The sequence below is a fragment of the Coenobita brevimanus genome, chromosome 100, assembly GCF_032717465.1.
Source record: "Coenobita brevimanus isolate Jiangsu-jjx chromosome 100, ASM3271746v2, whole genome shotgun sequence".
NCBI classification, from domain to species: Eukaryota; Metazoa; Arthropoda; class Malacostraca; order Decapoda; family Coenobitidae; genus Coenobita; species Coenobita brevimanus.
In genome coordinates this window covers 34,003,818-34,030,222 of record NC_137053.1, presented here as the reverse complement: position 1 = coordinate 34,030,222, position 26,405 = coordinate 34,003,818, and the positions used below count along the sequence as shown (strand labels likewise).

The 26,405-nt window shown below is 41.1% G+C and overlaps 1 protein-coding gene across 1 annotated transcript in view; it reads right to left on the bottom strand.

Moving 5' to 3' along the window:
* LOC145414627 (uncharacterized) overlaps window positions 1-26,405 on the bottom strand; it is a 430,867-nt gene that overhangs the window by 293,466 nt on the left and 110,996 nt on the right. Inside the window, exon 5 of the mRNA XM_080284152.1 lies at window positions 18,166-18,295. Coding sequence (XP_080140278.1) covers window positions 18,166-18,295 — 130 coding nt within the window. The remainder of the gene's footprint in view (window positions 1-18,165; window positions 18,296-26,405) is intronic.

Genomic DNA, 26,405 nt, shown 5'->3' with positions numbered 1-26,405 from the left:
AGGAAAGTAATGCAAGTATTAGTGGCTGGGGAATGGCTGGGAGAAGGAAGGAGGTGAGAAGGGAGGAAGAGATCATTTGGATGGAAGTAGTGGAAACGATGAAGAAAGTCGAAATGGGGAGAGCCCCAGGAATTGATGGAGTTCGTGGTGAAATGAAGAAGCATGGGGAAGAGACTGTAAAACAATGGATATATAAGATGTGCAGATTAGCTTGGGAGGAAGGTAGAGTCCCATTGGATTGGAAGTCAAGTATACGGTAATTCTCTGTGCAAAGGAAAAAGGGAAATAAGAAGTGTGTGGTAATCTTAGGGGCACATGTCTCCTTAGTGTAATAGGAAAAGTATATGGTAGGATACTTATTGACAGAGTTAGAGAAATAACAGAAGAATTAGTTAGAAAAGAACAGGGAGGTTTTAAGAAGGGAAGAGGTTGTGTAGATCAGAAATTAATCCTTAGGTCCTTACTGGAAACGTTTCTGGTGAAGGGTAAGAAGTTGCATGCCACCTTCACGGACTTGGAGAAAGCATGTGATAGAGTGGATGGACAAGGAATGTGGAAATTATTAAGAATATATGGAGTAAACATTAAGTTGTTGAATGCTGTGAAGAGTACAGTATGTATGAAGGTGCAAAGGCTGCAGTGCATGTGGATAGTGAACACAGTGAATTTTTCTATCTGAATGTTGGATTGAAACAGGGATACCGGTATGTCATGTCTTCATGGTTGTGCAGTCTGCATATGGATGGGTTTATAAAAGAGATTCAAGGTATGGCAGTGGAGGTTGAAGCACCCCTGATGAGAGAGCAACATTTGGAAACTTCCTGTACTGTTGTTTGCAGATGATACTGTATTCTTAAGTCAAGACGAAGGGGAACTGCAATGCTTGGTGAATGAGTTGGGAGAGTGTGTAAAAAAAAGAATCTAAAGGTGGATGTAGAGAAGAGTAAAGTTATGGTCTTCGAGAGAAACGAAGTCACTGAATGTAGAGTCATGGTCACAAATAATCATCCATCCTCCTGTACCCCGTGCCTCAGGCTGGCTCCATTATGTGCTGCAAGTTACAGTGGAGTAAGAGCGGCTGAAAGTGAGAGGGAGGGGCCAGAGAGAGAAGGAAGGTGGGTGGGGGGGGGGGGACGAGTGATTTTCCGGGGATGGAGTGAGGGAGGGGAGAGCGAGTAGGTAAGGGACGGATAATGAATGCGAAGCGGTCACATTATATGTCTGTTTTCTTTCATTCAGGGCATGATGTAAAGGAGTTGGTAGATAATGCTACATTACACCTAATATAGCGGCGCAAATAACAAGCTTTAGATATCAAGGGTTGGCTCGTGAGAGAAATATACTGACGTGACGGATCAAACATTAGTGCAGAACCATGGAGACTGTGTGGGCCCAGACTGTCAACTCGTGGGAGCCGGAGAACGAGAGGACACGGGTCCGCCTACTCCAGCACACCAAGGACAGGTGGGAACTGTTCAGACGAAACCAGTAAACCATCAACAACATTGTTCCCCTGGTGCCGCGAAGACTGCAAGAGGTTATTGAGACAGGAGGCCACTGGTCTACATACTAAGACTTTCCTCTTTGTTTTGGCTTGACCAGTGTCGGTAAACAGTGACGTAATATATTTTAGGAGTTTGGGTTGGATTCTGTTTCATTTTCCTTCTAACAGTTTATGAGAGATACCGTTATTACATTCACGTCATATGAATTTACTTTTTATGCAGAACTATTTTAAATAGCCTTTTCATGTAGAGATGCCATAAGATAGATGACATGAAGGTGACTGTACAGAGGGAATGTATACCGAGAGGATGATCATATTTACTGTGGACACAGCCATGTCAAAGGTTGCACATGATATTTAGTTCCAAAACTTAATTACATGTAAGGGTTGAGGGTTTCTTACACAAACGTTACGGAAGTCAAAGCCATCCAGATTCCATTTTGCGTCCGAAGTCAAAATACACGAATAAACGCAAATATGTGGCTCTGCACTGCTGTTTGATGTGACGTCAGCATATTTCTTTCACGAGCCAGCCCTTGATATGACCATTCTAATGCATGTTAGTTGATGCCGCTATACAAGGTGTAATGCAGCATTATCTACCAAATATTAACTCCTTTATATCATGCCCCGAATGAAAGAAAATAGACTAATAAAGTGACCACCATTTCGCATTTCATTCTCTCCCCTACCAACCCTCCCCCGCAAAATCACTGGTCCCCTCACCAACCCTCTCTTCTCTCTCTGGTCTCTCCCTCTCAGTCCCTCTTACTTCACTGTGACTTGCCGCGCATAAAGGAGCCAGCCTGAGGCACGGGGTACAGGAGGATAGCTAATTATTTATGACCACGACTGTACAGAGCTTGGAGGATGTGGAAATGGAAAATACGGGTGCACTAAACACTTGGGTAGTGTGATGAGTAAGGATGGAAGTTTGGAGGATGAAGTGCTTGAAAGGGTACAACAAGGAGGAAAGGTTGCTGATTCTTTGAAAGCACTGATAAAAGATGGGGAAGTGAGCATGGAAGTAAAAAAGTCTCTGCATGATAGAATTATGATACCAACTCTAACGTATGGAAGTAAAGCTTGGACCTTGTTGGAAGGACTCGAGTCCAGAATGTGAGCAGTGGAAATGAGTTATTTGAGAGAAGCATGTGGAGTTACGTGGGCAGACAGACTGGCAAAGATGGAAGTGAAGGAGCGTTGTGATGTTGATGTAGATGTGACAGAAAGTGTTAGGAAAATACACTGAGGGGGTTTGGCCATACGGTGAGGCTGGAGAGCGAGAGTAACAAGGAGAATGTATGCGAGTGAGATGGAGGAGGGGAGAGGAAAGGGAAGCCCAAGAATGAGATGGAGGGATGGAGTGGAGAGGTATATGAGAGAGGTGTGTGTGTGCGGCCTGGGGGGAGGGCAGTGAAATGGTGCGGAACAGGGCGACATGGAGGCGATTTGTTTACGGCCACCCCTTCCGGGGTTAAGGCGTCTGGTAATATAATATATATATATATATATATATATATATATATATATATATATATATATATATATATATATATATATATATATATACAGTGTATCCAGGGACAAGATTGCACTACTGCTTGGAACATTGCCGGGTGGCGGATAGGGAAAAACCTTGCAGATTATATTAGGTACGGTACTGTACATATACTCTAGGGTTCCACCGAATATTTTGACTAATGGGGAAAAAAAAATTACAATTCACCAGAAACTATGTGGCAGGGAGGTAAGATTATTTGCCACAATCACCCCAGCCAAACATGATTTCTACTGTCAGTGATTTCAAGGGCTTTCCTGTTGGATCAGCATCATCTAAAGGTCCAACCACACTACCTCCTCTTCTTATGGACAGTGAGCCAGCAAAAGTGAGCAAGCACTGTCTCGGCAAGTCAGAGACCGGGATATTAAACGAACTGAAATGCATGAAGATCTATACATACAATGTAAGAACCCATGCAGAAGATCACAAGCTTGATACCTTAATGACTGTTTTAGAAAACGTTAGTTGGGATATCGTAGGTCTGATTTAAATCCACAGAAAAAAGGAAAAATTTAATCAGCTCCAAGGCAACAACCATATATCGTACTACAGACGAAGGCAAAATGAAAGAGTTAGTGGTGTAGGATTTATAATTAATAGAAATCATGCAAGAACACTGTTAAATTCAGCAGTGTATATAACAGACAAGCAAGGATTGTAATTAGACTAGGTAAAAGATACACCCCGAAGGTAATACAAGGATATGCATCGACTTCTGAAAGCTCAGATGAAGAAATAAAAACATTTTTTGACGACATCTCCCAGACTATGGAAGAAGAAAAGCTTATATTTACTATGCTCATGGGAGACTCAATGCGAAACATGGAAAATCGAAAAATGGAGAATCATGCATGGGAAAATTCAGAGTGGAAGAAAGAGCTGAAATGGTGGTCACTTTTGCTGAAAAGTATGACATAATTATAAAGAACACATAATTTCACAAAAGAACTGGTACCTTGAGGAGTCCAGATGGAAAAACAAATAATGAAATCGACTTTATTGTAGCAGATGGGAATAACACGATCATTAATGTAACAGTTATCAACAAATATGGGAAGTGACCATAGATTGGTGGGTTCCATAGCCAGATTCAGTATCAGAAATGAAAGGAAAAAACTGATTAAAAATAAAAACATTTGTCCAATAAAAGTTTGCGAAAACAAGGCAGCCTTACAAATAGAAATAATGAACAGATCTTGGCCTCTAAGTTATGATGAGTGTGAAATTGAGACGGTGAATGATAGACTAACAAAAGTGCTAAGAAAATCAACGGGGGTAGTAGGGAAAGCTAATACATCCAAAGCCAAAAATTAGTTTTCAAAAATGGCCCTCGAGCTCATGTCAATAAGAAAGGGGATGAAAATAACACAAACATGAAAAAAAAAAAAGTGGAATTACATAATCTTATCAACACGAGATGAGATAAAAAAGAAAGAGAAACATGGAGCAGGTCAAAGAAACCATAAAAGGAAGGAAAAAGTCTGAAACAGGTCTGAAGCAAAATGGCACTCGGAAAGCAGCAAATTATATCACTGAAAGACAAAAATGGCTAAGTCTTTACCCGCAGTGATAAGATGGTGAAAAGAATTGAAGAATTTTACAAAGAACTGTATGCGTTAAAGGCAACAGTACAACAGCTAACTCTTCAGTTGACACAAGTGAAATACTTGAGGTAACACCAGATGAAGTAAACATTTCTCCTAAAAGTATGAATAGAGGGAAGGCCCCGGTAGAAGATAGTATAGTTGAAGATTTACGGTCGGATGCGGGAGTAGAAGCATATAATAAGCTCCCCCACCTTTTTACTCAGAGTATAAAGAAGAAAATTCCAGAACATGATGTAATGCAACAGTTATTTTGCATTACATGAAAAGCGACTCAAAAGATATTAGTAATTGTCGACCCATTAGCTTATTACATGTTTTTCACTAAAGTCCTTACGAACACAGTGACAACAAATTCGGAAGAAAACCAACTTCGTAAGGAGGCAGAATTTCGGTACAGATATTCGACAACTGATCATCTACTCAGCTAAGTGAGAAAACTACAGAATATAAATAACCACTGTGCTTAGGTTTTGTAATTACGAAAAGGCTTTGGACTCAGGGTTGCACATAGCAATTGTACATTCATTGTGGGGAAATGAGTCAATGAACACATTGTAAAACTGCTCGAAAATATATAAAAAGAAGGAACTGCTACAGTTAAATTACCTAAAGACTCAGACAAAATTAAGATTGAGAAGGGCGTGTGTCAGGGAGATAAAATTCCACAGAAATTACTTTCAGCATGCCTAGAAATGACTTTCAGAAAGCTAGACTAAGAAAACAAAGGAGTAAGCATAGATGAAAATAAACCTAAACCACTTAGGATTTCCAGATAACATTGCTCTACTCTCAAAAACAACAAGGACATTGCCATACATGTTAAGTGACCGAAAAAGGGAAGGCTCAAAGTAGGGCTAAAGATGAACCGGAGTAAAACTTCTAAAGTAATGTTTAATCCAAAAACACCAAAAGAGCGTTATCAGAATCAACAAAGAAATTCTTGAAGAAGTCGATGAGTACAATTACTCGGAGCAAATTCTGAAACTAACGAAATACCATGATAGAGATGTCAAGTGCAATAGCAAAGCTTTCGGCAAGTCCTGAAAGGAGGATGACGAGGAGTCGGAATGATAGGTAAAAAGATCGCCAGTTGAGTGTCCCTGGCGGAACCAATAGCTACAGACGATCAGAAAGAAAGTTGTGATACGGTAGGTGCTATATATTTTTTTCTTTTAAGAATTAACTCAAAAAGTTCTTAAATAAAAGATGTTAAAGCTATTCGGCGATAGTTAGAGGGCTGGAAATGGTCACCCTTCTTTGGGACAGGCAGAATGAGAGCAAACTTCCAGCAAGAAGGAAAGGTACAAGTTGACAAAGGCGAAAGAGTTTACCTAGGCAAGGTGTAAGCACAAAAGCACAGTTCTTGACGACAACAGGAGGGACCCCATCAGGCCCCTGTGCATTCTTAGTATTAAGGCCAGTGATGGCAGAAAATATATCATTTGAAAAAAGATTTTAATGTAGCCATGAGGAAGTCAAAGGGGGAAAGTGATGGAGGAACCGGTTTCGTCTAAGGTGATTTTGGACGAGAATGTCTGTGCGACGAGTTCTGCTTTATCAGTAGAAGAAATAACTACAGAGCCATCAAAGTTGAAAAGAGGAGGGAAGGATGATGAGATAAAGTTGTTAGAAAGGTTTTTGGCAAGGTGCCAGAAGGAGTGGGAAGAATTTGAGTTCAAGAGTTCAGAGCATTTAGTAAGAATAATATTATTTTTAGCAGAGCAGAGAACAGACTTTGCACGAATTCGGGCAGAAACACAGAAAAGATGAGATTCAGGGGTGGGTTGGATCTGTTACCTTTTGTAGGCCTTATTTTTGTTGTGAATAGCATTAGAACAATCTTGATTAAATCTTTTTCTTTTCATTAATCACAGGATATGTAGAAGGAATATTCTTCCGTGCCAGAGAGAATAACCCTCATAATGCTCAAGGCACACTCAGTTGGCTGTTGAACATGGACGCAATAATTATTCCAGGGAAAAATCAAAGAAGTACTGCCTGAAGAACTCCCAGTCAGCAGTTTCAAAATGCCACAGCCACCGCTTCTTAGGAGAGTCAACAGGCATTACTGCAGCGATAGGACAGGTTAAGGTGATAAGGCTGTGTTCGGAGGAGCCGAGGGAAAGGTAAACTGTACATATACACATACATATTTGTAAAATATATATATATATATATATATATAGAGAGAGAGAGAGAGAGAGAGAGAGAGAGAGAGAGAGAGAGAGATGTATATACAGTACATATATATATATATATATATATATATATATATATATATATATATATATATATAACAGAACAGAGGAAGGAAAAACAAATGAAAAAAAAAAAATCCATGCGACGGATTACTGGTGTCCACTGTTCATATAATATCTGTAACAGTTAGACTTCAACAGCTGTAGACTGAAGTTTGGAGGGAAACAACTCCAAGGAAGCGAGTTCCAGAGAGATGCAATTCCGGGAATGAAAGAATTCTGATAGGCAGAAGTTCTGCAATATGGCTGAGTGACATTCCAGACACGAGCACTACCAGATGCCCGTGTAGCACAAGGGAAGGCATGGAGAGGTGGCATCATGGACACAACTATGTCTGAGCATTTACCATAAAAATATCTGTGAAATAGTGCAAGCGAGGCAACATTCCTTCTTACTTGTATGGGAGGTAGTTTATTTGTAATGGCAGGGTTGTTAATAATTCGAATTTTGTCTAGTTGTTTTAATGCAACCTTTCCACATCCATTCCACAAGGGTGAGCAATATTCAAGCTGAGAGCGCACATGACTCTTGTAAATTATAGCTAACTGCTTGTCAGTGAAGAAGTTACAGACTCTGTACAATAATCCAAGTTTCTTTCAGGTGGTTTTAGCAAGTGATCCAACATGAGAGGTCCAGCTGAGGGTATTGTTAAGTGAGACGCCGAGAATTTCAGTACTTTTGGAGATGGGAATATTAGTAGCACTGAAGGTAATATACGAATCTGGCAATATCTGCCTATTAGTAAATTGAATATATTTAGTTTTTTACCAGCATTAAATGAGGCAAGGTTGTTTTGTCCCCATTCACTGATTGTAGATAGGTCTTGATTTATGGAGCTGGCTGTACTGAGTTGAGAGGTAGAGATATTAGACTTTGTAAATGGGTGTCTGAGTGTGAACGAAGTATGTAGTGTTGAGTCATCTGCATATGAGTAGATGGGATTGTGGGTGACAGATAAGAGATCATTAACATGAACCAGGAACAGGGTTGGCACCAGAGCTGATCCCTGCGGCAGGCCGGCATTAATTGAGTGGAAATTGGAATATACATCATCTACTTTTACTCTTATATTCCTGTCACTGAAATCTGAGGAAATCAAAGGAACAAAAGACCTTAGTCCATGGCCAGTGAGTTTGGAGAGCAGGGAACGGTGCCTTACTCTGTCGAAAGCCTTAGAAATATCAAGGGCTACTGCATGAGTTTCTCCAAGTAGGTCAGTTGATTGATGGATGGTATGAGTCAGGAGACTGAGTACCGTATATCAATAGTGAATCTTTCTTGGTGAAAACCATACTGTCTGTCACTAATTAAGTTGTTGGATTCAAGATGTTTAACTATGTGCATATTAATTAAAGTTTCAAATACCTTACCAAGAGAAGATGTGACAGCTGTTGGTCTGTAATCAGAGGGGTCAGAGGAACTTTCTTTCTTCGGAATTGGGTGGATATTGGCTTCTTTCCATGAATTAGGGAATGGAGAAGTATGTATTCTAAATAAATTAGCTAGAACATAGGCAAGTTCAGGGGAACACTTTTCAAAACAATTGGTGGAATTCCATCTGGGCCTGGGGCTTTGTTGGTGGGTAAATTGTCTAGGATGGATTTTACGTATCTTGTCTGTATTTTAAGTGGAACATTTTCGGATGAGTCAAGTTCTGATACTGGGACGTTCTGGCTGGCATCCTGTATGGTAGAATTTCTGGCAAATGTACTGGCAAAAATATCTGCTTTCCCACTCGGGTCATTTGTAATGTTGCCATCTGAAGATTTTAGTGGGGGAATGGAAGATGGCTTGTTAAAGTTATTATTGAAGGAATTAAGAGTTGACCAGAATATTCTATTGTCATTAGGGTTGTTAAGTAGTTTTGATGCTTGCTTTTGAAGAAAGTTAGATTTAGCTAGATTTATTACAGCTTTTGCATGATTTCTAGCAATTTTAAATTGAGAGTGATTCAGATTTTTTTTTTTTTTTTTTAAGTAAGAGTTATATGCTAATGCTTTTGGGCTGTTGCTCTGGCACGTTGCCATCAAACCATTTTGGAGAGTTCGATCTTTTAGTGAACTGTTGACTTGGTATGAATAAATCCATACCAGTTAGTATTATGTCGCAAATGTGGGACTGGGTAGAACTGGGATCATTAGAGAAGAAAGACTGCCATGGAATGTCAGGAAGATAATTTCTAAATCCATTCCAGTTTGCCCTATTAAAGTGCCATCGGGTCATCCTGACTGGTTCAGAACGGGGAGGTGTGGGGTTGTTAACTAATGAGGCTTTGATGAGATTGTGGCCAGAGGATCCAAGTGGTGACAGTACCTCTATCCTGTATTGATCTGGATTATTTGGCAAGAATAAATCCAAGAGATGGGCGTTATGATCAGGATTATCAGGTATTCTGTTTGGTTGCTTTGCCAGCTGGGTGAGATTAAACGATTCTGCAAACAGCTCGCACTCTAGATCAGCGTCGTCAGTCCTGGCAGAATGCAATAACCATTCAACATTATGTATGTTAAAACCACCCAATATGGTAATTTCGGTGCTATGGGCAAGGTTAAGGTTACTCAGCTGTGTGGATACGGAATCAAAGACACTGGGTTTCCGAAGAAGCATTAGGGGAGCGATAGACTACACACATATATATGGTAATATTTTGACAATTTAGTTTATACAATGAGTTATCAAAACTGGATGAAGTGAAGGTTAAAATAGTGTCAACTGCATATTGGGATCTGATATAACAACAGGTGCCGCCCTTGTTACGGAAGTTTGTGAGATGGTAACCGGGAAAACAGAATGGGGATATTTCTGTAGAGGGTGAGGTTTGTGGTTCTGTGAGGAAAAAGGCCAAAGGGGATATGGACTGAGGGAAAAAATTAACTGAATTTAAATTTGTGCTAAGGCCGCGGATGTTGGTGAAGATTATATATATATATATATATATATATATATATATATATATATATATATATATATATATATATATATATATATATGTGTGTGTGTGTGTGTGTGTGTGTGTGTGTGTGTGCATAGACAGATGACCAAATCTAGTAAAAGATGGCCACAAACATATTGCCTCCATGTAGCCTTGTCCCCTGCCATTTAGCCGCCCACCCCCCAGATCACATCCCCTTCTCATATATTTCTTCACTCCATCCTTCCATCTCATCCTCGGTCTCTCCCTCCTCACTCACATACACTCTCTCGTTAGTCTCTCGCTCTCCATCTTTGGCCAAACCACCTCAATGCTTTTCTCTCAACACTTTCTATCATATACACATCCACACCACAATGCTTCTTCACTTCCTCATTTGTCAGTCTGTCTGCCCATGTAATTCTAAATACTCCTCTCAAATAACTCGTTTCCATTGCACTTACTCTTGACCTGTGTCCTTCCAACAAGGTCCAACCTTCATTTTCATACATTAGAGTTGGTATCACAAAACTGTCATGCAGCGTCTTTTTTTACTTCCATGCTCACTTCCCTGTTCCTTATCACTGCATTCAAAAAGCCAGCAACATTTTTTCCCTGTTGTACGCTTTCCAGCACTTCAGCCTTTAAACTTCCATCCTTTCTCATCACACAACACAAGTACTTAAATGCACTCACATTTTCTATTTCTTCTCCATCCAACCACAATGTGCATTCAGTGATAACATTTCCATCAAAGACCACAACTTTACTCCTCCCTACAATCACCTTTAGATTCCGTTTCTTAAACTCTCTCCCAAACTCATTCACCAAGCCTTGCAGCTCCTTTTCGTCCTCACCTAGCAATACAGTATCATCTGCAAACAACAGTACAGGAAGTTTCCAAACGCTGCACTCTCTCATTAGGGCCGCTCCAACATCCACTGCCGTACCTTGTATCTCCTTTATAACCCAATCCATATACAGACTGAACAACCATGAGACATGACACATATCTCTTTCAATCCAGCATTCGGATAGAAAAATTCAGTTAGTTCAACATCCACACTCACGAACGGTCTTTGTGCCATCATACATACATGGCATTCAACAGCTTCGCATTTACTTCATGTATTCTTAATATTTTCCACATTCCTTGTCAGTCCCCTCTGGCAAACGCTTTTCAAAGTCATGAAGGCCGCGTGAAACTTTTTTTTCCTGTTCCAAAAATTTTCCCTCTAAAGACCTTAGGATGGATACCTGATCTACACCTCTTCCCTTCCTAAAACCTCCCTGTTCTTCTTCAACTAATCCATCCATCCATCCATCATCTAATCTACTGTTGCCCCATGAGAAGGCAGAAGCCCGGGGCTAGGCAGGTTGGGCCTGACATTTAAGATGAGAGTGACCAGCCTCACTCATCCCTGAGTTGCATTACATGAGCAATAAACCCCAACCACCCCTTAGATATAGACCTGTTCAGGCCCAATCCGATTGGAGCGTCTCAATTGCCTGCTAAACCACCAGGCGTCATAATTTGGTTATATGGTTACCACCCAGCATTGTAAGTGGTTTCCTGGCGTACCGGAAACTATTTGTCTTGTCGCTCAGTGCAGGGTCACTCGTAGACAGAAGGAAGAGGAAAGGATGAAGAAAAAATGACAGGAGAGGAAGGATGGAAAGATGGAAGAAAGAAAGGAAAGGGCAAGCACCCGAGAGCAGCACTACATCGAGTGAGTGGATGGTGAGCGCCCCCACCGACCTTTGTTATTTCCCAAACTTTCCTATTGCACTAAGAAGACAAATGCCCCTATGATTATCACACACTTCTTTTTCTCCTTTTCTTTTGTACAGGCGATTAATTATACCTGTCTTCCAATCCTCCGGAACTCTACCTTCCTCGCAGGCCAGTCTGCACGTCTTCCATATCCACTCCACTACTATCTCTCCCCCGTGCATCAGCATTACACCTCACACTCAGTCCTGGGGCTTTCCCTATTCTGACTTTCGTCATTGCTTCCATTACGAGTATTTCTTTCCTGCTGATTTATTCCTGCTTTCTCATCTCCCTTCTCCTACTCCCACCTATTCCTCAGCCACTAATACTCGCATTATCTTCATTCTGTATGTTAAACACTTCTTAAAGTGTTCTCTCCATCTGCTCACTCTTTCTCCCTTTTCCATTATCAATCTACCATATTAATCATTCACTCCCCTACTCCTTCTTTATCACCCTGTCTATCTCTTTTACCTCCTTCCAAAACACTTTCTTACATTCCCTCCACTTTTCACGCAAATTCCTTCCAAATTCCTCACCCAATCTTTTCTTTCTCTCTTACTGATTTTTACACCTCTCTCTTCTTCTTTACATATAATTCACTATTCTGTCTGTCAACTTCCTCCATGTATCTGATTCCCATCCACTCACTACAGTATATGCTTTTTTCTTTTGCACTAGAGTTCGTCTCACCTGCTCATTCCATCATGCTGTTCCTTTCACCCCTTTTCGTCTTCCCTTCACTCCACACACCGCCTCACATGCTGCACAGATTTCTTCTGTGGATATCTTGCATACACCTTCCATCTCCCCCATCTGTTCCAAATTATATTTACATAGTTGTTCCTCCACTTCTCTGTTATATTTTGCCTGTATTTCATCCATTTGCAAACTTTCTACACTCCTTGTACGGACTACTTCCTCCTGCATTTGTATCATCACATTTGTACTTTGACTTTCATCCCCACCAAGCGATGGTCAGGAATTCCACTCCCATAGCCTCTCTATACTCTCGCATCAAGTGCCAACATTCTTATTCTCTCATCCGGACACATGTAATCAATCATTGCCTTCCGTTTATTCCGTTCACCACTCACCCTTCTCATCACTCACCATATAAACATGTGGATCATTTTGTGTCTCAAGAGGGTATTAGCTATCACCAACCCCTTCCTGCACAAATGTCCACTAGAACACTACCACTCCCATCCACTTCTGCAAACACACCCCACTCATCAACTACATCCACTTGAAGTCTTATTCCCTACTTTTCCATTCATATCTCCATTCAACAACATTCATTCACTCCTCTCAAACTTTTCCATGCATGCTTTCACATTTACCCAGCTCTCTTCTTTCACTTTGCTCGCACGTTCTTGTGTTGGCATATACACACAGTCGCCCATGTTTGTATTCCAACTTTCAATCTTACTCGCACAATCATTGAACCAATTGATCCATATTCTCTTATATTCTTTTTCCATCTCTTGCACACAAAAATACATACACCTTCTATTATCTCCTCATTCTCACCTACTACCGCACTTACGTATACACTCATACATACAGTATATATATATATATATATATATATATATATATATATATATATATATATATATATATATATATATATATATATATATATTAACCGTAGCTAAGTGAGTTAGAGTGCTCTGCTCTGACTGAAGGGTCTGAGGTTCGAGTTCACCCAAGTGTCATTGGTAGACATGAGGAAAGGCATCCAATCACAAAATGCTACACATTCCAAACCAAAGTCCTTTACCCAGGGGCAACGCCTTAGCCTTTATCAAAATAAAAGGGACACGACGTAAAACAAAAAATGTATGTCTATGTATCTACAGGGTGTTGGAAAAGTTACTGTGCAGTGAGAAATTTGTAATGACATTAATGTTATATATACTGTACTGCATAATCTCCTGTGGAATCTGGCCTGCTAGATCTCCAGCCCTCACTCCCCTGGATTTTTATCTCTGGGGTGCACATGCTGGAGGAGCTAAAAACGGCAATTTCTCAACACATCAAACAGATAACTCCCGCCACCCTTCAGAATGTGTTCGACAATATGCAGCGTCATGTGCAGACATGTCTTCAGGCCTCTGGGGGACATTTCCAGCATTTGCTGTAGGAGAAATTGCAATATCATACATAAAACTTCACTTTTCTTAAAACTTTACTTAAACCTTTTCCACTGCACAGTAACTTTTCGGACACATATATATATACACATATATGTACTGTACACATACACACACAGTATATATATATATATATATATATATATATATAGGGGGAGGTGAGGGTGCTCATCATCCACTCACTCGATGTAGTGCTGCTCTCGGGTGCATGCCCTTTCCTCTCTTCCTTCATTCCTACCTTCCTCTTCTGCCTTTCTTTCCTTCATTCTTTCCTCAACCTTCTGTTTACGAGTGACTACACCGAGTGACAACCCAAATGGTTTCCTGTGCGCCATAAAACCATTTACTACTCTGGATGGTAACCAATATAACCAGATTATGGCACCTAGTGGTTTAGTGGGTAATCAAGGCGCTCAACTCGGATTGAGCCGGTGTAGGTTTATACCCAAGTGGTGGTTAGTGTTTATTGCTCACGTAACGCCACTCAGAGATGTGTTAGGCTGGTTACTCTCATCAACTTGCCTTGCCTCGGGCTCCTACGCTCCTCTTGAGGCAAAAGTGGATTAGATGAATATATATATATATATATATATATATATATATATATATATATATATATATATATATATATATATATATATATATATATATATATATACATACACACAGTATGTGTATGAAGGGAAGAAGGAACTACAGGCCAAAAGCCCGAAAGATTGTTCCCTCTAAGAAAAAAATAAAAACAAAACTAGAATTGCACTCACTAGAGAGCATACCTCCGCCAAGGCCCAATATGCAGTTCCTTTTAATTCAGTCAAATTCAATCCAACATCAAACTCATAACCCTGTAAGTTTTAACACCATAATTATAAACTACCCATAACTCTTAATCATAATTTTTTAATTCACTGTAACAGCCAACAAAACAATTCATATCACTTCTTGATCTGCATTATGGAAGAATAACAGGTTGATACAAACTGTCCACATTCGTGGATGCCAACATCCTAAATATGCCTGATTTTCCTCATGAAGATCCATGCAATATTCACTGAAAAATTTGCGAAAATGTCGAAAAACGCCCTATCTCGCAATGTTAAAGAAAGTGAAAAAAAACAAAAATCCTGGATCCGCATCTTTACCTGGATCCGCACCAAAATTTATTGGAGTCTATTCTGGTCCAAGGCCCATTCTTCTACCAAGTTTCGTGGAAATCCGTCCAGTAGTGTTTGTGTAATCTTGCTCACAAACCAACCAGCCAACAAACAAACGGACAGGGGTGAAAACATAACCTCCTTGGGGGAGGTAATAACGGAAAGCTAAATTCATGATCCGTTCGTTTCAAGATGCCTGGACACACTGTGTTTAAAAGACTGGAGGTCATTGGCAGTAGGAAATACTAACAGATGAAGACAGTTCCAGAGATGACTGTTGCATACATGAAGTACTGGGAGTAATGATTAACTCTTGCATTAAAAATCTGAAATTAAGGTTACCAAAATGGCATTAATTGTTACTGTTTAATCAGCCCCACCCTGTCTTGCTGAGCAGGCCCATCAACCGCAGGCATGCAACCACCCAAGTGGGATTGACCCATGCAGTGAACTGCTGCTCCCTTGCGGCTTACAGCGCCTCACCACAAGCTAGACGCGGGAAGTAATGTAGAGGTATGGTTCCTGGATGGGAGTGGCATTTGTTTTTCCACCCAGTTAATAGGGGTACCATTGCATGCTGCACTTAACCCAATAATTTGGCTATATAGCCACCACCCAGCGTTATACAAGGTTTCCTAAGTTACAGGAAACTATTAGGATTGTCAACTCTGTGCAGAGCCACATGAAGCGGGAAGAGGAATAATATTTGTGACAAGAAGAAAAGGGAGCAGTAGGTAAAGACGAGGGGAAACAGAATGGGAAAGGGGAAGAAGTAGGCAGCACTACATCCAGTTAGTGGATTATGGTTGGCACCACCTACAGCCAATGACATTAATTTTGGTATGACATGGAAACAACCATATACGGCTGTTAACAAGGATTTACTTAAATCAATATAATTGTGAGAAATGCAGTGTGCGTTACTTGTGGAGCCTCAGTGGAGGTGAGCGACACGAAATAATGAGTGACAACAAGGAAAACGGTAATTGTAGACCTTACTCTACTGTAGTTTGTTGTGAACCAGACAGAAGCATGGAAGGAGGAGCATAACACTAGTTTCAGGGAAACTTATAAAATTAAGTAGTTCTATCTATCTATCTATTGCCAGACGCCTCAATCCCGCTTGGGGTGGCCACAGACAAATCGCCTCCAAGTCGCCCTATCCCCCGCCATTTCACTGCCCTGCTCCCAGCTCACACCCCCTTCTCATATACCTCTCCACCCCCTCCCTCCATCTCATCCTTGGCCTCCCCCTCCCTCTTTCCCCCTCCACCTCACTCACATTTTTTTTTTTTTTTTAATAACAGAACGGAGGAAGGAACAAATGGGGGAAAAAAAATAATCCATACACCAGATTACTGGTGTCCTCTGTTCATAAAATATCTGTAACAGTTAGACTTGAACAGTTGTGGGTTGAAATTTGGAGGAAAACAACTCTGGAGAAGCGAGTTCCAGAGAGATGCAGTTCGGGGAACGAAAGAATTCTGATAGGCAGAAGTTCTGCAATATGGTTGAGTGACATTCCAGTCATGAGCGCTACCAGATGCCCGTGTAGCACGAGGGAAGGCATGGAGAGGTTGCACCATGGACACTACTTCGTCTGAGCATTTGCCAAAAAAATATCTGTAAAATAATGCAAGGGAGGCAACATTCCTTCTTACTTGCAGGGGAGGTAGTTTATATGTAATGGCAGGGTTGTTAATGATTCTAACAGCTTTATTCTGAATTTTGTCTAGTTGTCTTAATGCAACCTCTCCACAACCATTCCACAAGGGTGAGCAATATTCAAGCTGAGAGCGCTCATGACTCTTATAAATTATAGCTAACTGCTCATACACTCTCTTCGTCAGTCTTTCACCCTCCATCCTCTCCACATGGCCAAACCACCTCAGTGTGTTCCTCATAACGCTTCCTATCACATCCACATCAACACCACAACGCTCCTTTATATCCTCATTCGTCAGCCTGTCTCTCCATGTGACTCCACAGGCTCCTCTTAAATAACTCATTTCCACTGCTCTCACTCTTGACTTGTGTCCTTCCAACAACGTCCAAGCTTCACTTCCGTACGTTAGAGTTGGTATCACAATACTGTCATGTAGTAACTTTTTCACTTCCATGCTCACTTCCCTGTTTCTCATCACTGCTTTCAAAGAACCAGCAACATTTCTTCCCTGCTGTACCCTTTCAAGCACTTCACCCTCCAAACCTCCATCCTTGCTCATCACACTACTCAAGAACTTAACCGTACTCACATTTTCCAATTCCTCACCCTCCAAACTCGCTGTACATTCACTGACTTCACCTCTCTCAAAGACCATCATGTTACTCTTCCCTACATTCACCCTTTAGATTCCGTTTCTTACACACTCTCTCAAACTCATCCACCAAGCTTTACAGCTCCCCTTCGTCTTCACTCAACAACACAGTATCATCTGCAAACAACAGTACAGAGAGTTTCCAAACACTATCCTCTCTCACCAGGGCCACTCCAACATCCACTACCCTACCTTGTACCTCTTTTATTACCCCATCCATGTACAGATTGAACAACCATGGAGACATGACACATCCCTGTTTCAACCCAACCTTCAAAAAGAAAAATTCACTTAGTTCACCATCCACACGCACTGCCACACCACTTCAGAACGTTCTGCTCTAACCTGGCGAAGGTCTCAAACCCCTTTCAGTTAGATGATGGCCAGCTGTAGTCAGATTAGAGGGTCGATCTGAATACCAGCCATGGAAACTTATTCCTACGTCATAGCAAAGGTTTGGCGAATTTCATGCAACCACGACTTAGAACTAAGTTGTGAGAGAGATTGCCACCTCCGAGTTGATATGGCAACCACCGAATTAGCTACTGTTATGTATTGAATCCCTGGCCGTCAATACTGAAAACCTAATACTACCGATAAGAATTATATGCCAATGGAGCCCCTAATGAAGCTTAATTAGCATATCCTCCTACAGCACCTCATCTTGCCAATATATTCTGCTGCACTGAGCACCGTGCACATCTGTAGCCTACAATTGCTATCTTTGCCATATAGTACAGTACATTCATGTAATGTGCGTGGATCGGTGTTCATTATAGCTATAAGCTTATCACCAGTACCTTACCAGTGTTAGTAAACATAAGATTTTTAGTAATTAAAATTGATGTGTAAAGCTGGAGGGACGGGTGTTTGAATCCTGCCTACTAGATGTAGACCATTACCCAGGCTTACCCGTGTGTGCGGCCGTCCCAGAGCCTGACTGTGCCATCGAAGGAGGCCGTGTAGAAAGTGTGGCCTGATCTGCACCCACCCACCTTGACCACCGCCCCTGTGTGACCTGACAAAGTCGCCACACATTCGCCTGTATAGAGAAAGGATATTTAGTCGAAACGTGTGTGTGTGTGTGTGTGTGTGTGTGTGTGTGTGTGTGTGTGTGTGTGTCATATCTGGAAGTTGATCACATCTTACTTTTGTATTTAGAAGACAGTTATATTTACTGCCCGAAAAATTTACGAAATATACCTCCGTCAACAGAAAAATGAGGCTCCACCTACAAAATCTATACAGGGAGTCCTGGGAGGAAAGAACATCACCTGTAAATTAATTGGTGCGGAAATTCTTCGTTCAAAATGTTTTCTCAACATGGATAAAAATTTCAAACATTTCAGAGTTACAGTTACGGATAATGTTATCAGCGAAAAATCTCTCGTTCACAAAAATTCAACCACAAGGTGCTCAGTAATCACAGCAATCGCAGCCCCCAGATGGTTGCGAGTTGAACCAATCAGCTTTCTTTCTTTCATTCTTTTTTTTTTTTTCCCGTAGAATTCACTCATCTAGCATTTCCCAAACTTATGCTCTTTTCTCCTGAAAACCAGCAATATATATATATATATATATATATATATATATATATATATATATATATATATATATATATATATATATATGGATTGACTGACACTAAATGGAAGGTGGAAGTGTGAGAGAGTGGGAGTATGGATGGAGTATATGGGGTAGATGACAATGAGAAGGCAAAAGGCGTATGCATTTTTGTGTGCAAGAGATGGAAGGAAAATTTAAGAGAGTATGGATCAGTTGGTTCAAAGATTGGTTCAAGGACTGTGTGGGTTAGAGTGAAAGTAGGAATATAAACGTGGGCGACTGCGTTTCTATTGTACAATTATGCACCAACGGAAGGCCATGCAAACAGAGTGAAAGATGAGTTTTAGGCAAATGTGGAAATATGCATGGAAAAGTTTGAGAGGAATGAGAAAGTGTTTTTGATTGGAGATATGAATAAAAAAGTAGGGAATGTGAGGGTGAATGAGGTAGCTGGTGAGTGGGGTATGCCTGCAAAACTGGATAAGAATGGCAGTGCTCTAATAGACATTTGTGCAGGGAGGAGGTTGGTGATAGCCAATACCCTCTTTAGACACAACATGATCCACAGGTAAGTGATGTGAATGGTGAGTGGTGAACTGAATGAACAGAAAGCAATGATTGATTATGTGTGTGTGGATGACAGAATGAGAAGGTATTGTAAAGGATGGAAGAACATTCAGAGGTTGGGGGAGTGCACTTTCTGACAACAATTTGGTGGTGGTGAAACTCAAGGTACCGTACAGGTGCGATAGAGGAATCGAAGCAGAGAAGGACAGGACGTAGTCCATACAAGGAGGATAGAAACGCTGAAGGAGGTTGGGGAAAAGGCAGAATGTAAGAGAGAACTGCAGGAGCGACTGGATAAATGTGATTTGGAGCAGATGGGGGAGGTGGAAGGTGTGCACAAGATATTCACAGAAGAAATCTGTACAGTATGTGAGGTGGGGTGTGGGGTGAAGAGAAAACGAACGGAGGTGTAGAGAAGAGTATGGTGGAATGAAGAGGTGAGACAAGCCATGGCACAAAAGAATAAAGCAAATAATGAGTGGATGGGAAGCAGAGGCATGGAGGAAGTTGAGAAACGGAAGAGTTATATCTAGAGAGGAAGAGAGGTGAAAATATTAGTAAGGGAAAGAAAGTATGAAGAGAGAGAGGATGAGGAATTTGGAAGGAATCTGAGTGTAAAGTGGAGGGAATGTAAAATAATGTTCCGGAAGGAGGTAGAGACAGGTAGGGGAGTGAATGATACAAATGGTAGACTGACAGTGGAGAGGAGAGAAAAAGTGAGCTGGGGAAGAGAGCGCTTTAAAGAATTGTTAAATATAGAGAATGAAACTAATGCGGATATAAGTGGCTGAGGAATGGCTGGGAGAAGGACGGAGATGTGAAGGAAGTAGATGATCAGTAGCATGAAAGTACTGGAAGCAATGAAGAAAGTCAAAATGAGGAAAGTCTCAAGAATTCATGGAGTGTGCGGTGAAATACTGAAGCATGGGGGAGAGAGAGAGTAGCAAAATGGATATGGAAGATGTGCAGAATGGCCTGGGAGAAAATGCGATTCCCGGAGGATTGAAAGCCAGGTATAATTCTTCCCCCGAAGAAAGGAAAAGGGAGAAAGGAAATGTGTGTAATCATAAGGGCATTTGTCTTCTTAGCGTAATAGGAAAAGTATATGGCAGGATACTTATTGACAGAGTTAGGGAAATAACAGAGGAATTAGTTGGAGCACAGCAGGGAGGTTTTGGGTTGGGAAGAGGTTGTGTAGATCAGATATTCATCATTAGGTCTTTAGTGGAAAAGTTTCTTAAGAAGGGAAAAAAGTTGTATGCGGCCGTCATGGATTTGGAGAAAGCATATGGGAGTGGATGGACAAGGACTGTGGAAAGTATTAGGAATATATAGAGTAGATGGGAAGTTGATGAATGCCGTGAAGAATATGAAAGAGGGTGCTAAGGCTGCAGTGCGTGTGGATGGTGAACTGAGTGACTTTCTGTCTGGATGTTGAATTGAAAGATAGATGTGTCAAGTCTCCCTGGTTGTTCAATCTGTATATGGATGGGGTTGTAAAAGAGATACAAGGTTGGGTAGTGGATGTTGGAGCTGCCAAAATGAGAGAGGGCAGCGTGTCGAAACTTTCTGTTCTGTTGTTTGCAAATGATACTGTATTGTCAAGTGAAGACCAAGGGAAATTATAAGGCTTGGTGAATGAGTTTGGGAGGGTGTGTAAGAAACGGAATCTAAAGATGAATGTAGGGAAGAGTAATGTTATGATCTTAGAGAAATGAAGTCACTACTTGCAAAGTGAGGTTGGATGATGAAATGGGAAATGTAAATGCATTTAAGTACTAAGGTAGTGTGATGAGTAAGGATGGAAGTTTGGAGGATGAAGTACTTGAAAGCATACAATAGGATGAAAGGTTGCTGATTCTTTGAAAGCAGTGATAAGAAATAGGAAAGTGACCATGTAAATAGAAAAGTCACTGCATGATGGTATTGTATTGCCAACTTTAACGCACGGAAGAGAAGCTTGGACCTTGCTGGCACGAGTCATGAATGAGAGCAATGAAAATTAGTTATCTGAGATGGGTATGTGGAGTTACAAGGAAAGAAAGACTGACAAAAAAGGGAAATTAAGGAGTGTTCTGTTGTGGATGTAATAGAAAGCGTTAGGAAAAATACATTGAGGTGGTTTGGCCTTGTGGAGAGGATGGAAAGCGCGTGACTAACGAGGAGAGTACATGTGATTGAATGAAGGAGGGGAGAGGGAGTGGAAGACAGAAGATGTGATGGAAGGATAGAGTGGAGAGGAATATGAGCGAGGCGGATGTGAGCCAGGAAGAGGGCAGTGAAATGGCGAAGGATAGGATGACATGGAGGCGATTTGTTTGGGGCCACCCCTTACAAGATTAAGGCGTCTGGATATATATATATATATATATATATATATATTGTTACATAGCCTATGATTTCATCATCCTTTGTGTAATTTTAACGCAGAGTATGCTGCATGTTTGATCACGAGCGTGTTCTGCCTTAGTCCCCCCCTTCTACCGTTATAGTAGAGTAAGTCGTCCTTTCTGTTGTTCAGAGCAGGATTGTCAGCTCTTTGTCCCCTATGGCTTCATTTGCGCGTCCTTCTTACAAGTTGTATCAAGCTCTGCCGGCCCCTATATAATGAGCTCAGTCTCTACATTAATTGCCACTTAGATCTGCTCCTCATTTTGTTCACATCTCTGTCCTCCCCTGTACAGTTATTATTGTGAGTGCTCAGGAAGTCTCCAACCATCTAGCAGCTGTGTAATTTGAGTATAAGTGTTATTGCATTTTGTTCTTATACTGTATAGCATAAGTTGTTAATTTGTAGGCCTAGTGAGGTTTTTGTAATTCATGTGGGGTTCTTGTTGTTAGCCATTGTTCATAATAGTTTGTATCTGTAATAATTTATCTTGCATTAACTGAGCATTACCCAGTGTATTTTCATTTTATCAGGGCTGACTTAGGTAAATTTACTCTTGCTTATTTCGTGTTAATAGAGGCTATTGCAGTTAACCATATATTTAACCTGTTTTTTGCCATTACATTATCCTTATGAGTCCTGAATGTTTTGTTGTTAGTTTGAGCATTAAACTTTAACTTGTAATTTTACCTAACTCTTTTGTTTTGAACCTGGAACTTTACGGGACAGTAGTGACTCTTAGTATTCTCACTTAATGTGTACATTATCTTTCTCTGTTCCGTAACATAAATTTGGCGACCTCTCATCAGGATATTCAGGATATTATCATAAGGATATTGCTTGATATTTTGTTACTGTTACTTATTCATGATGTCTACTATTACTACACTTGATGAAGCCAAAGATTTTTTGTCAAATGTGCAAACAGTGTGTGATGTAGAAAACAGAACAAAGAATGAACTTAAGCTTGTTGCTCAACAATTGGGAATTGCTGTTCGCTCTCATCATTCTAAAGATCAAATTGTTGACATGATTAATGAAAGCTTGTTTAATGTAACTCCTCCGAATGAGCAAACGCAGATTGAATTAGCTAAGTTACAGCTAGCCCTGCAGGAGGCTCAGGCTAAGGAGGCGGAGTCTCGTGCTAAGGAGGCTGAATTTCAGGCCCGTTCTAAGGAGGCTGAGGCACAAGTTGAACTTGCTATGATTCAGGCAGACCATGAGTATCGCATGAAACAAGGTGGAACTGGATCATCTAGCTCTGATGATGTTGATGTGGCTAAAAATGTTAAACTTGTCCCTCCTTTTAATGAATCTGATTTAACAAAGTATTTTCAGTTGTTTGAGAGGGTAGCTACAGGTTTTAATTGGCCCAAGGAGTATTGGCCAGTACTCCTTCAAACTGTTCTCACCGGTAAAGCTCAAGTAACTTATGCATCTTTGCCTCAGGATCAATCTGATAATTATGATGTAGTTAAGAGCTTGATTCTTAAGGCTTGTTCCTGAAGCTCATAGAGTAAAATTTAGGACAACTTACAAGCAAGATAAGCAATCCCATGTTGAGTATGCAAAAATCAAAGAAGATCTGTTAAAGCAGTGGTTAAATTCTAAGAATGTGGATTCTGATTTTGACAAATTCAAGCAGATGATTTTGCTGGAGGACTTCAAAAGGTGTGTTAATAAAGATGTAAGCCTATATCTTGATGAGAAAAGAATAGATAATTTGTCTGATGCTGCAGTTTTAGCTGATATGTTCTCACTCACAAGAGATATTCTAGAGAAAAAGGGAAAGCTGAGAGTAAGTACGTTGCCTCTACTCAGAGTACAGGTAACAGGAAAGAGAATAAAGATGATGTTTCTCAGGAAGTAAATACCAGCTTCACCTCTAGATTTCAGAAAAGTAAATGTACTTATTGTAGTAAGCTTGGTCATACTACGGAGAAATGTTTCAGGAGACAGCGTGATGTGAACAAAAAGGAGTCTTTAAATATTCAGTCAATTGGTCTAGTGTCCACCCTTGAGAGTTCCCAGAATTCTTTAACTGAGTTAACTGAACCTGCTTTGAGGGGTAGCTTAAATTCTCATGATGGAGCTCCTCTTTTGAGCAGTAACGTGGGTGACACTCTCAAGAGTTCATGTGCTAATTTCCTGTCTGATGGTTTTGTCAGTCCTCTGGACAGTAATGACAGGAAATTAGTTCAAATATATCGTGATACAGGTGCTTGCCAATCCCTTATGCTGACCAGTGTTCTAGGCTCTAATGTTAATTCCTCTGATGAAACTGTAATCTTACAAGGTGTAGGGAATAATTACTTCTCTGTCCCTCTGTGCAGAGTGAATTTAGAGTCTGGTTTTGCTAATGGTTCCGTTATGGTTGGGTTGGTTGAGACACTCCCAATGTCAGGTGTAACTTTCTTACTTGGAAATGATATTGGTGGAAGTCAAGTGTGTCCAGCTCCTCAGTTGTCTAGTGAGCCAGTGGCTGCGTCCCAGGATTGTGATGTCCCTGATGTGTTCCCTGCATGTGCTGTCACTATGGCTAAGTCTAAAGTTACTGGTGATTTAGAGGATAATGATGATGATGATGTTATCCTAGCTGACACTTTTCTTGCTAATTTGGACCACTCACCAGATGAGGCAGTACCCCGTAGTGTTGATAATTTGTCTCGTCAAGAGTTGGTTGAGTTGCAGGTTGCTGACCCTGAGTTGAAAGGTCTAGCTAACTCTGCTTACAGTGAGGAAGAGTCAGCCGGTGCTTCTACTTGTTATTATGTAAAGTCAGGAGTACTTATGAGGAAGTGGAGACCCCCAACAGCATCAGCCGACTGTGAATGGGAGGTTGTACATCAAGTTGTCATCCCTCGTGTTTGTAGGCAGGATATCATTAGAGTGGCTCATGATTCCAGTTTGGCAGGACACCTTGGAGTGAGAAAGACTGTGGCACGCATTTTGAAACACTTCTACTGGCCAGGTATCTTCAGGGATGTTTCCTGGTATTGTAAGTCTTGTCACACCTGTCAAGTTGTAGGGAAGTGTAATCAGACCGAAAAGGTTGCACCTCTAGTTCCCATTCCTCCTTTTGAGGCGCCTTTCACCCGTGTGTTGGTGGATATTGTGGGCCCTCTTCCTAAGACTTCTTCAGGATTTTCTTATGTGTTGACCCTGATTGATATGGCTACTCGTTATCCTGAAGCCATTCCACTTAGAAATATCTCAGCAAAGAACGTGGTTAAGGAAATGCTGGGTTTCTTCACAAAGTTTGGTCTGCCCAAGGAGGTACAGTCAGACCGGGGAAGTAATTTCATGTCAAACGTTTTCAAGCAGTCTCTGAAAGAGTTGGGCATCACCCAGATCACGTCTTCAGCTTACCATCCCCAGACCCAAGGAGCGTTGGAGAGATATCATCAAACACTCAAATCGATGCTCAAGAAATACTGTTTGGAACATCAGAAAGACTGGGATAAAGGTCTTCCATTCGTTGTGTTTGCTGCAAGAGAATCTCCAAATGAATCACTGGGCTTCTCACCTTTTGAACTACTGTTTGGCCATGAAGTAAGAGGACCCCTTAAGTAACTCAAGAAATGCTGGCTGTCGGAGGAAGATGACGTCAACCTGCTGGAGTATGTGATGAAGTTCAAAGAACGGCTGTCCACTGCTTTACAGCTGGCGAGAGAGAATTTAGGAGCTGCTCAGGAGAAGATGAAGACTTGGTATGATAAGAAGTCCAGGTTACGCCACTTTCAGCCAAGAGATCAGGTTTTGATTCTGCTACCAGTTCATGGGCAACCTCTTCAAGCCAAGTTTAGTGGTCCTTATTTCGTGGAGAAGAAACTCAGTGATGTCAACTATGTCACCGCCACACCAGATCGTAGAAAGAACCAGCAACTATGTCACATCAACATGCTAAAGTTATATCACAGGCGGGACGAAAATAATCCGTCTGCACTGTAGCTGTTCCACCGGAGTCTGCAATTGAAGCTCTCCCATGCAGTATGAGCCTGAGTGATAGTTTGGGGAAGAATCCTGATATCATGAATGATCTCCAGATTAAGCTTTCTCATCTACCTCCCGAGGAAAGGCAGGAGTTTTCGGCATTACTGCAGGAGTACCCACAAGTGTTCCATGCCACTCCAGGAAGAACCACTGTGTTGATGCATGATGTCGATGTTGGAGACGCAAAGCCAATTAAATTGCCTCCTTACTGTGTGAACCCAGTGAAAGTTCCTCTCATCCAGAAGGAGCTTGGCTACCTGTTGGACCACAAGATGATTGAGCCCTGTCAGAGCGAGTGCAGTTCTCCTGTCACTCTGGTCCCTAAGCCGGGTGGGTCACAGCGGCTTTGCATCGACTACAGACGTGTTAATCAGATAACCAAAACAGACACTTACCCTCTCCCTCGTGTGGAAGATTGCATAGACAAGATCGGAAAGGCTAGGTACATAAGTAAGTTTGATTTGTTAAAGGGATACTGGCAAGTACCTATGACTGAACGTGCTAGGGAGATCTCATGTTTTGTAACACTAGGAAAGACTTTTGCATGTTCTGTAATGCCATATGGTATGAAGAATGCACCAGCCACATTTCAGAAGCTCATGAATGTTGTAACAGAGGGTTTGGCAGGGTGTGTTGT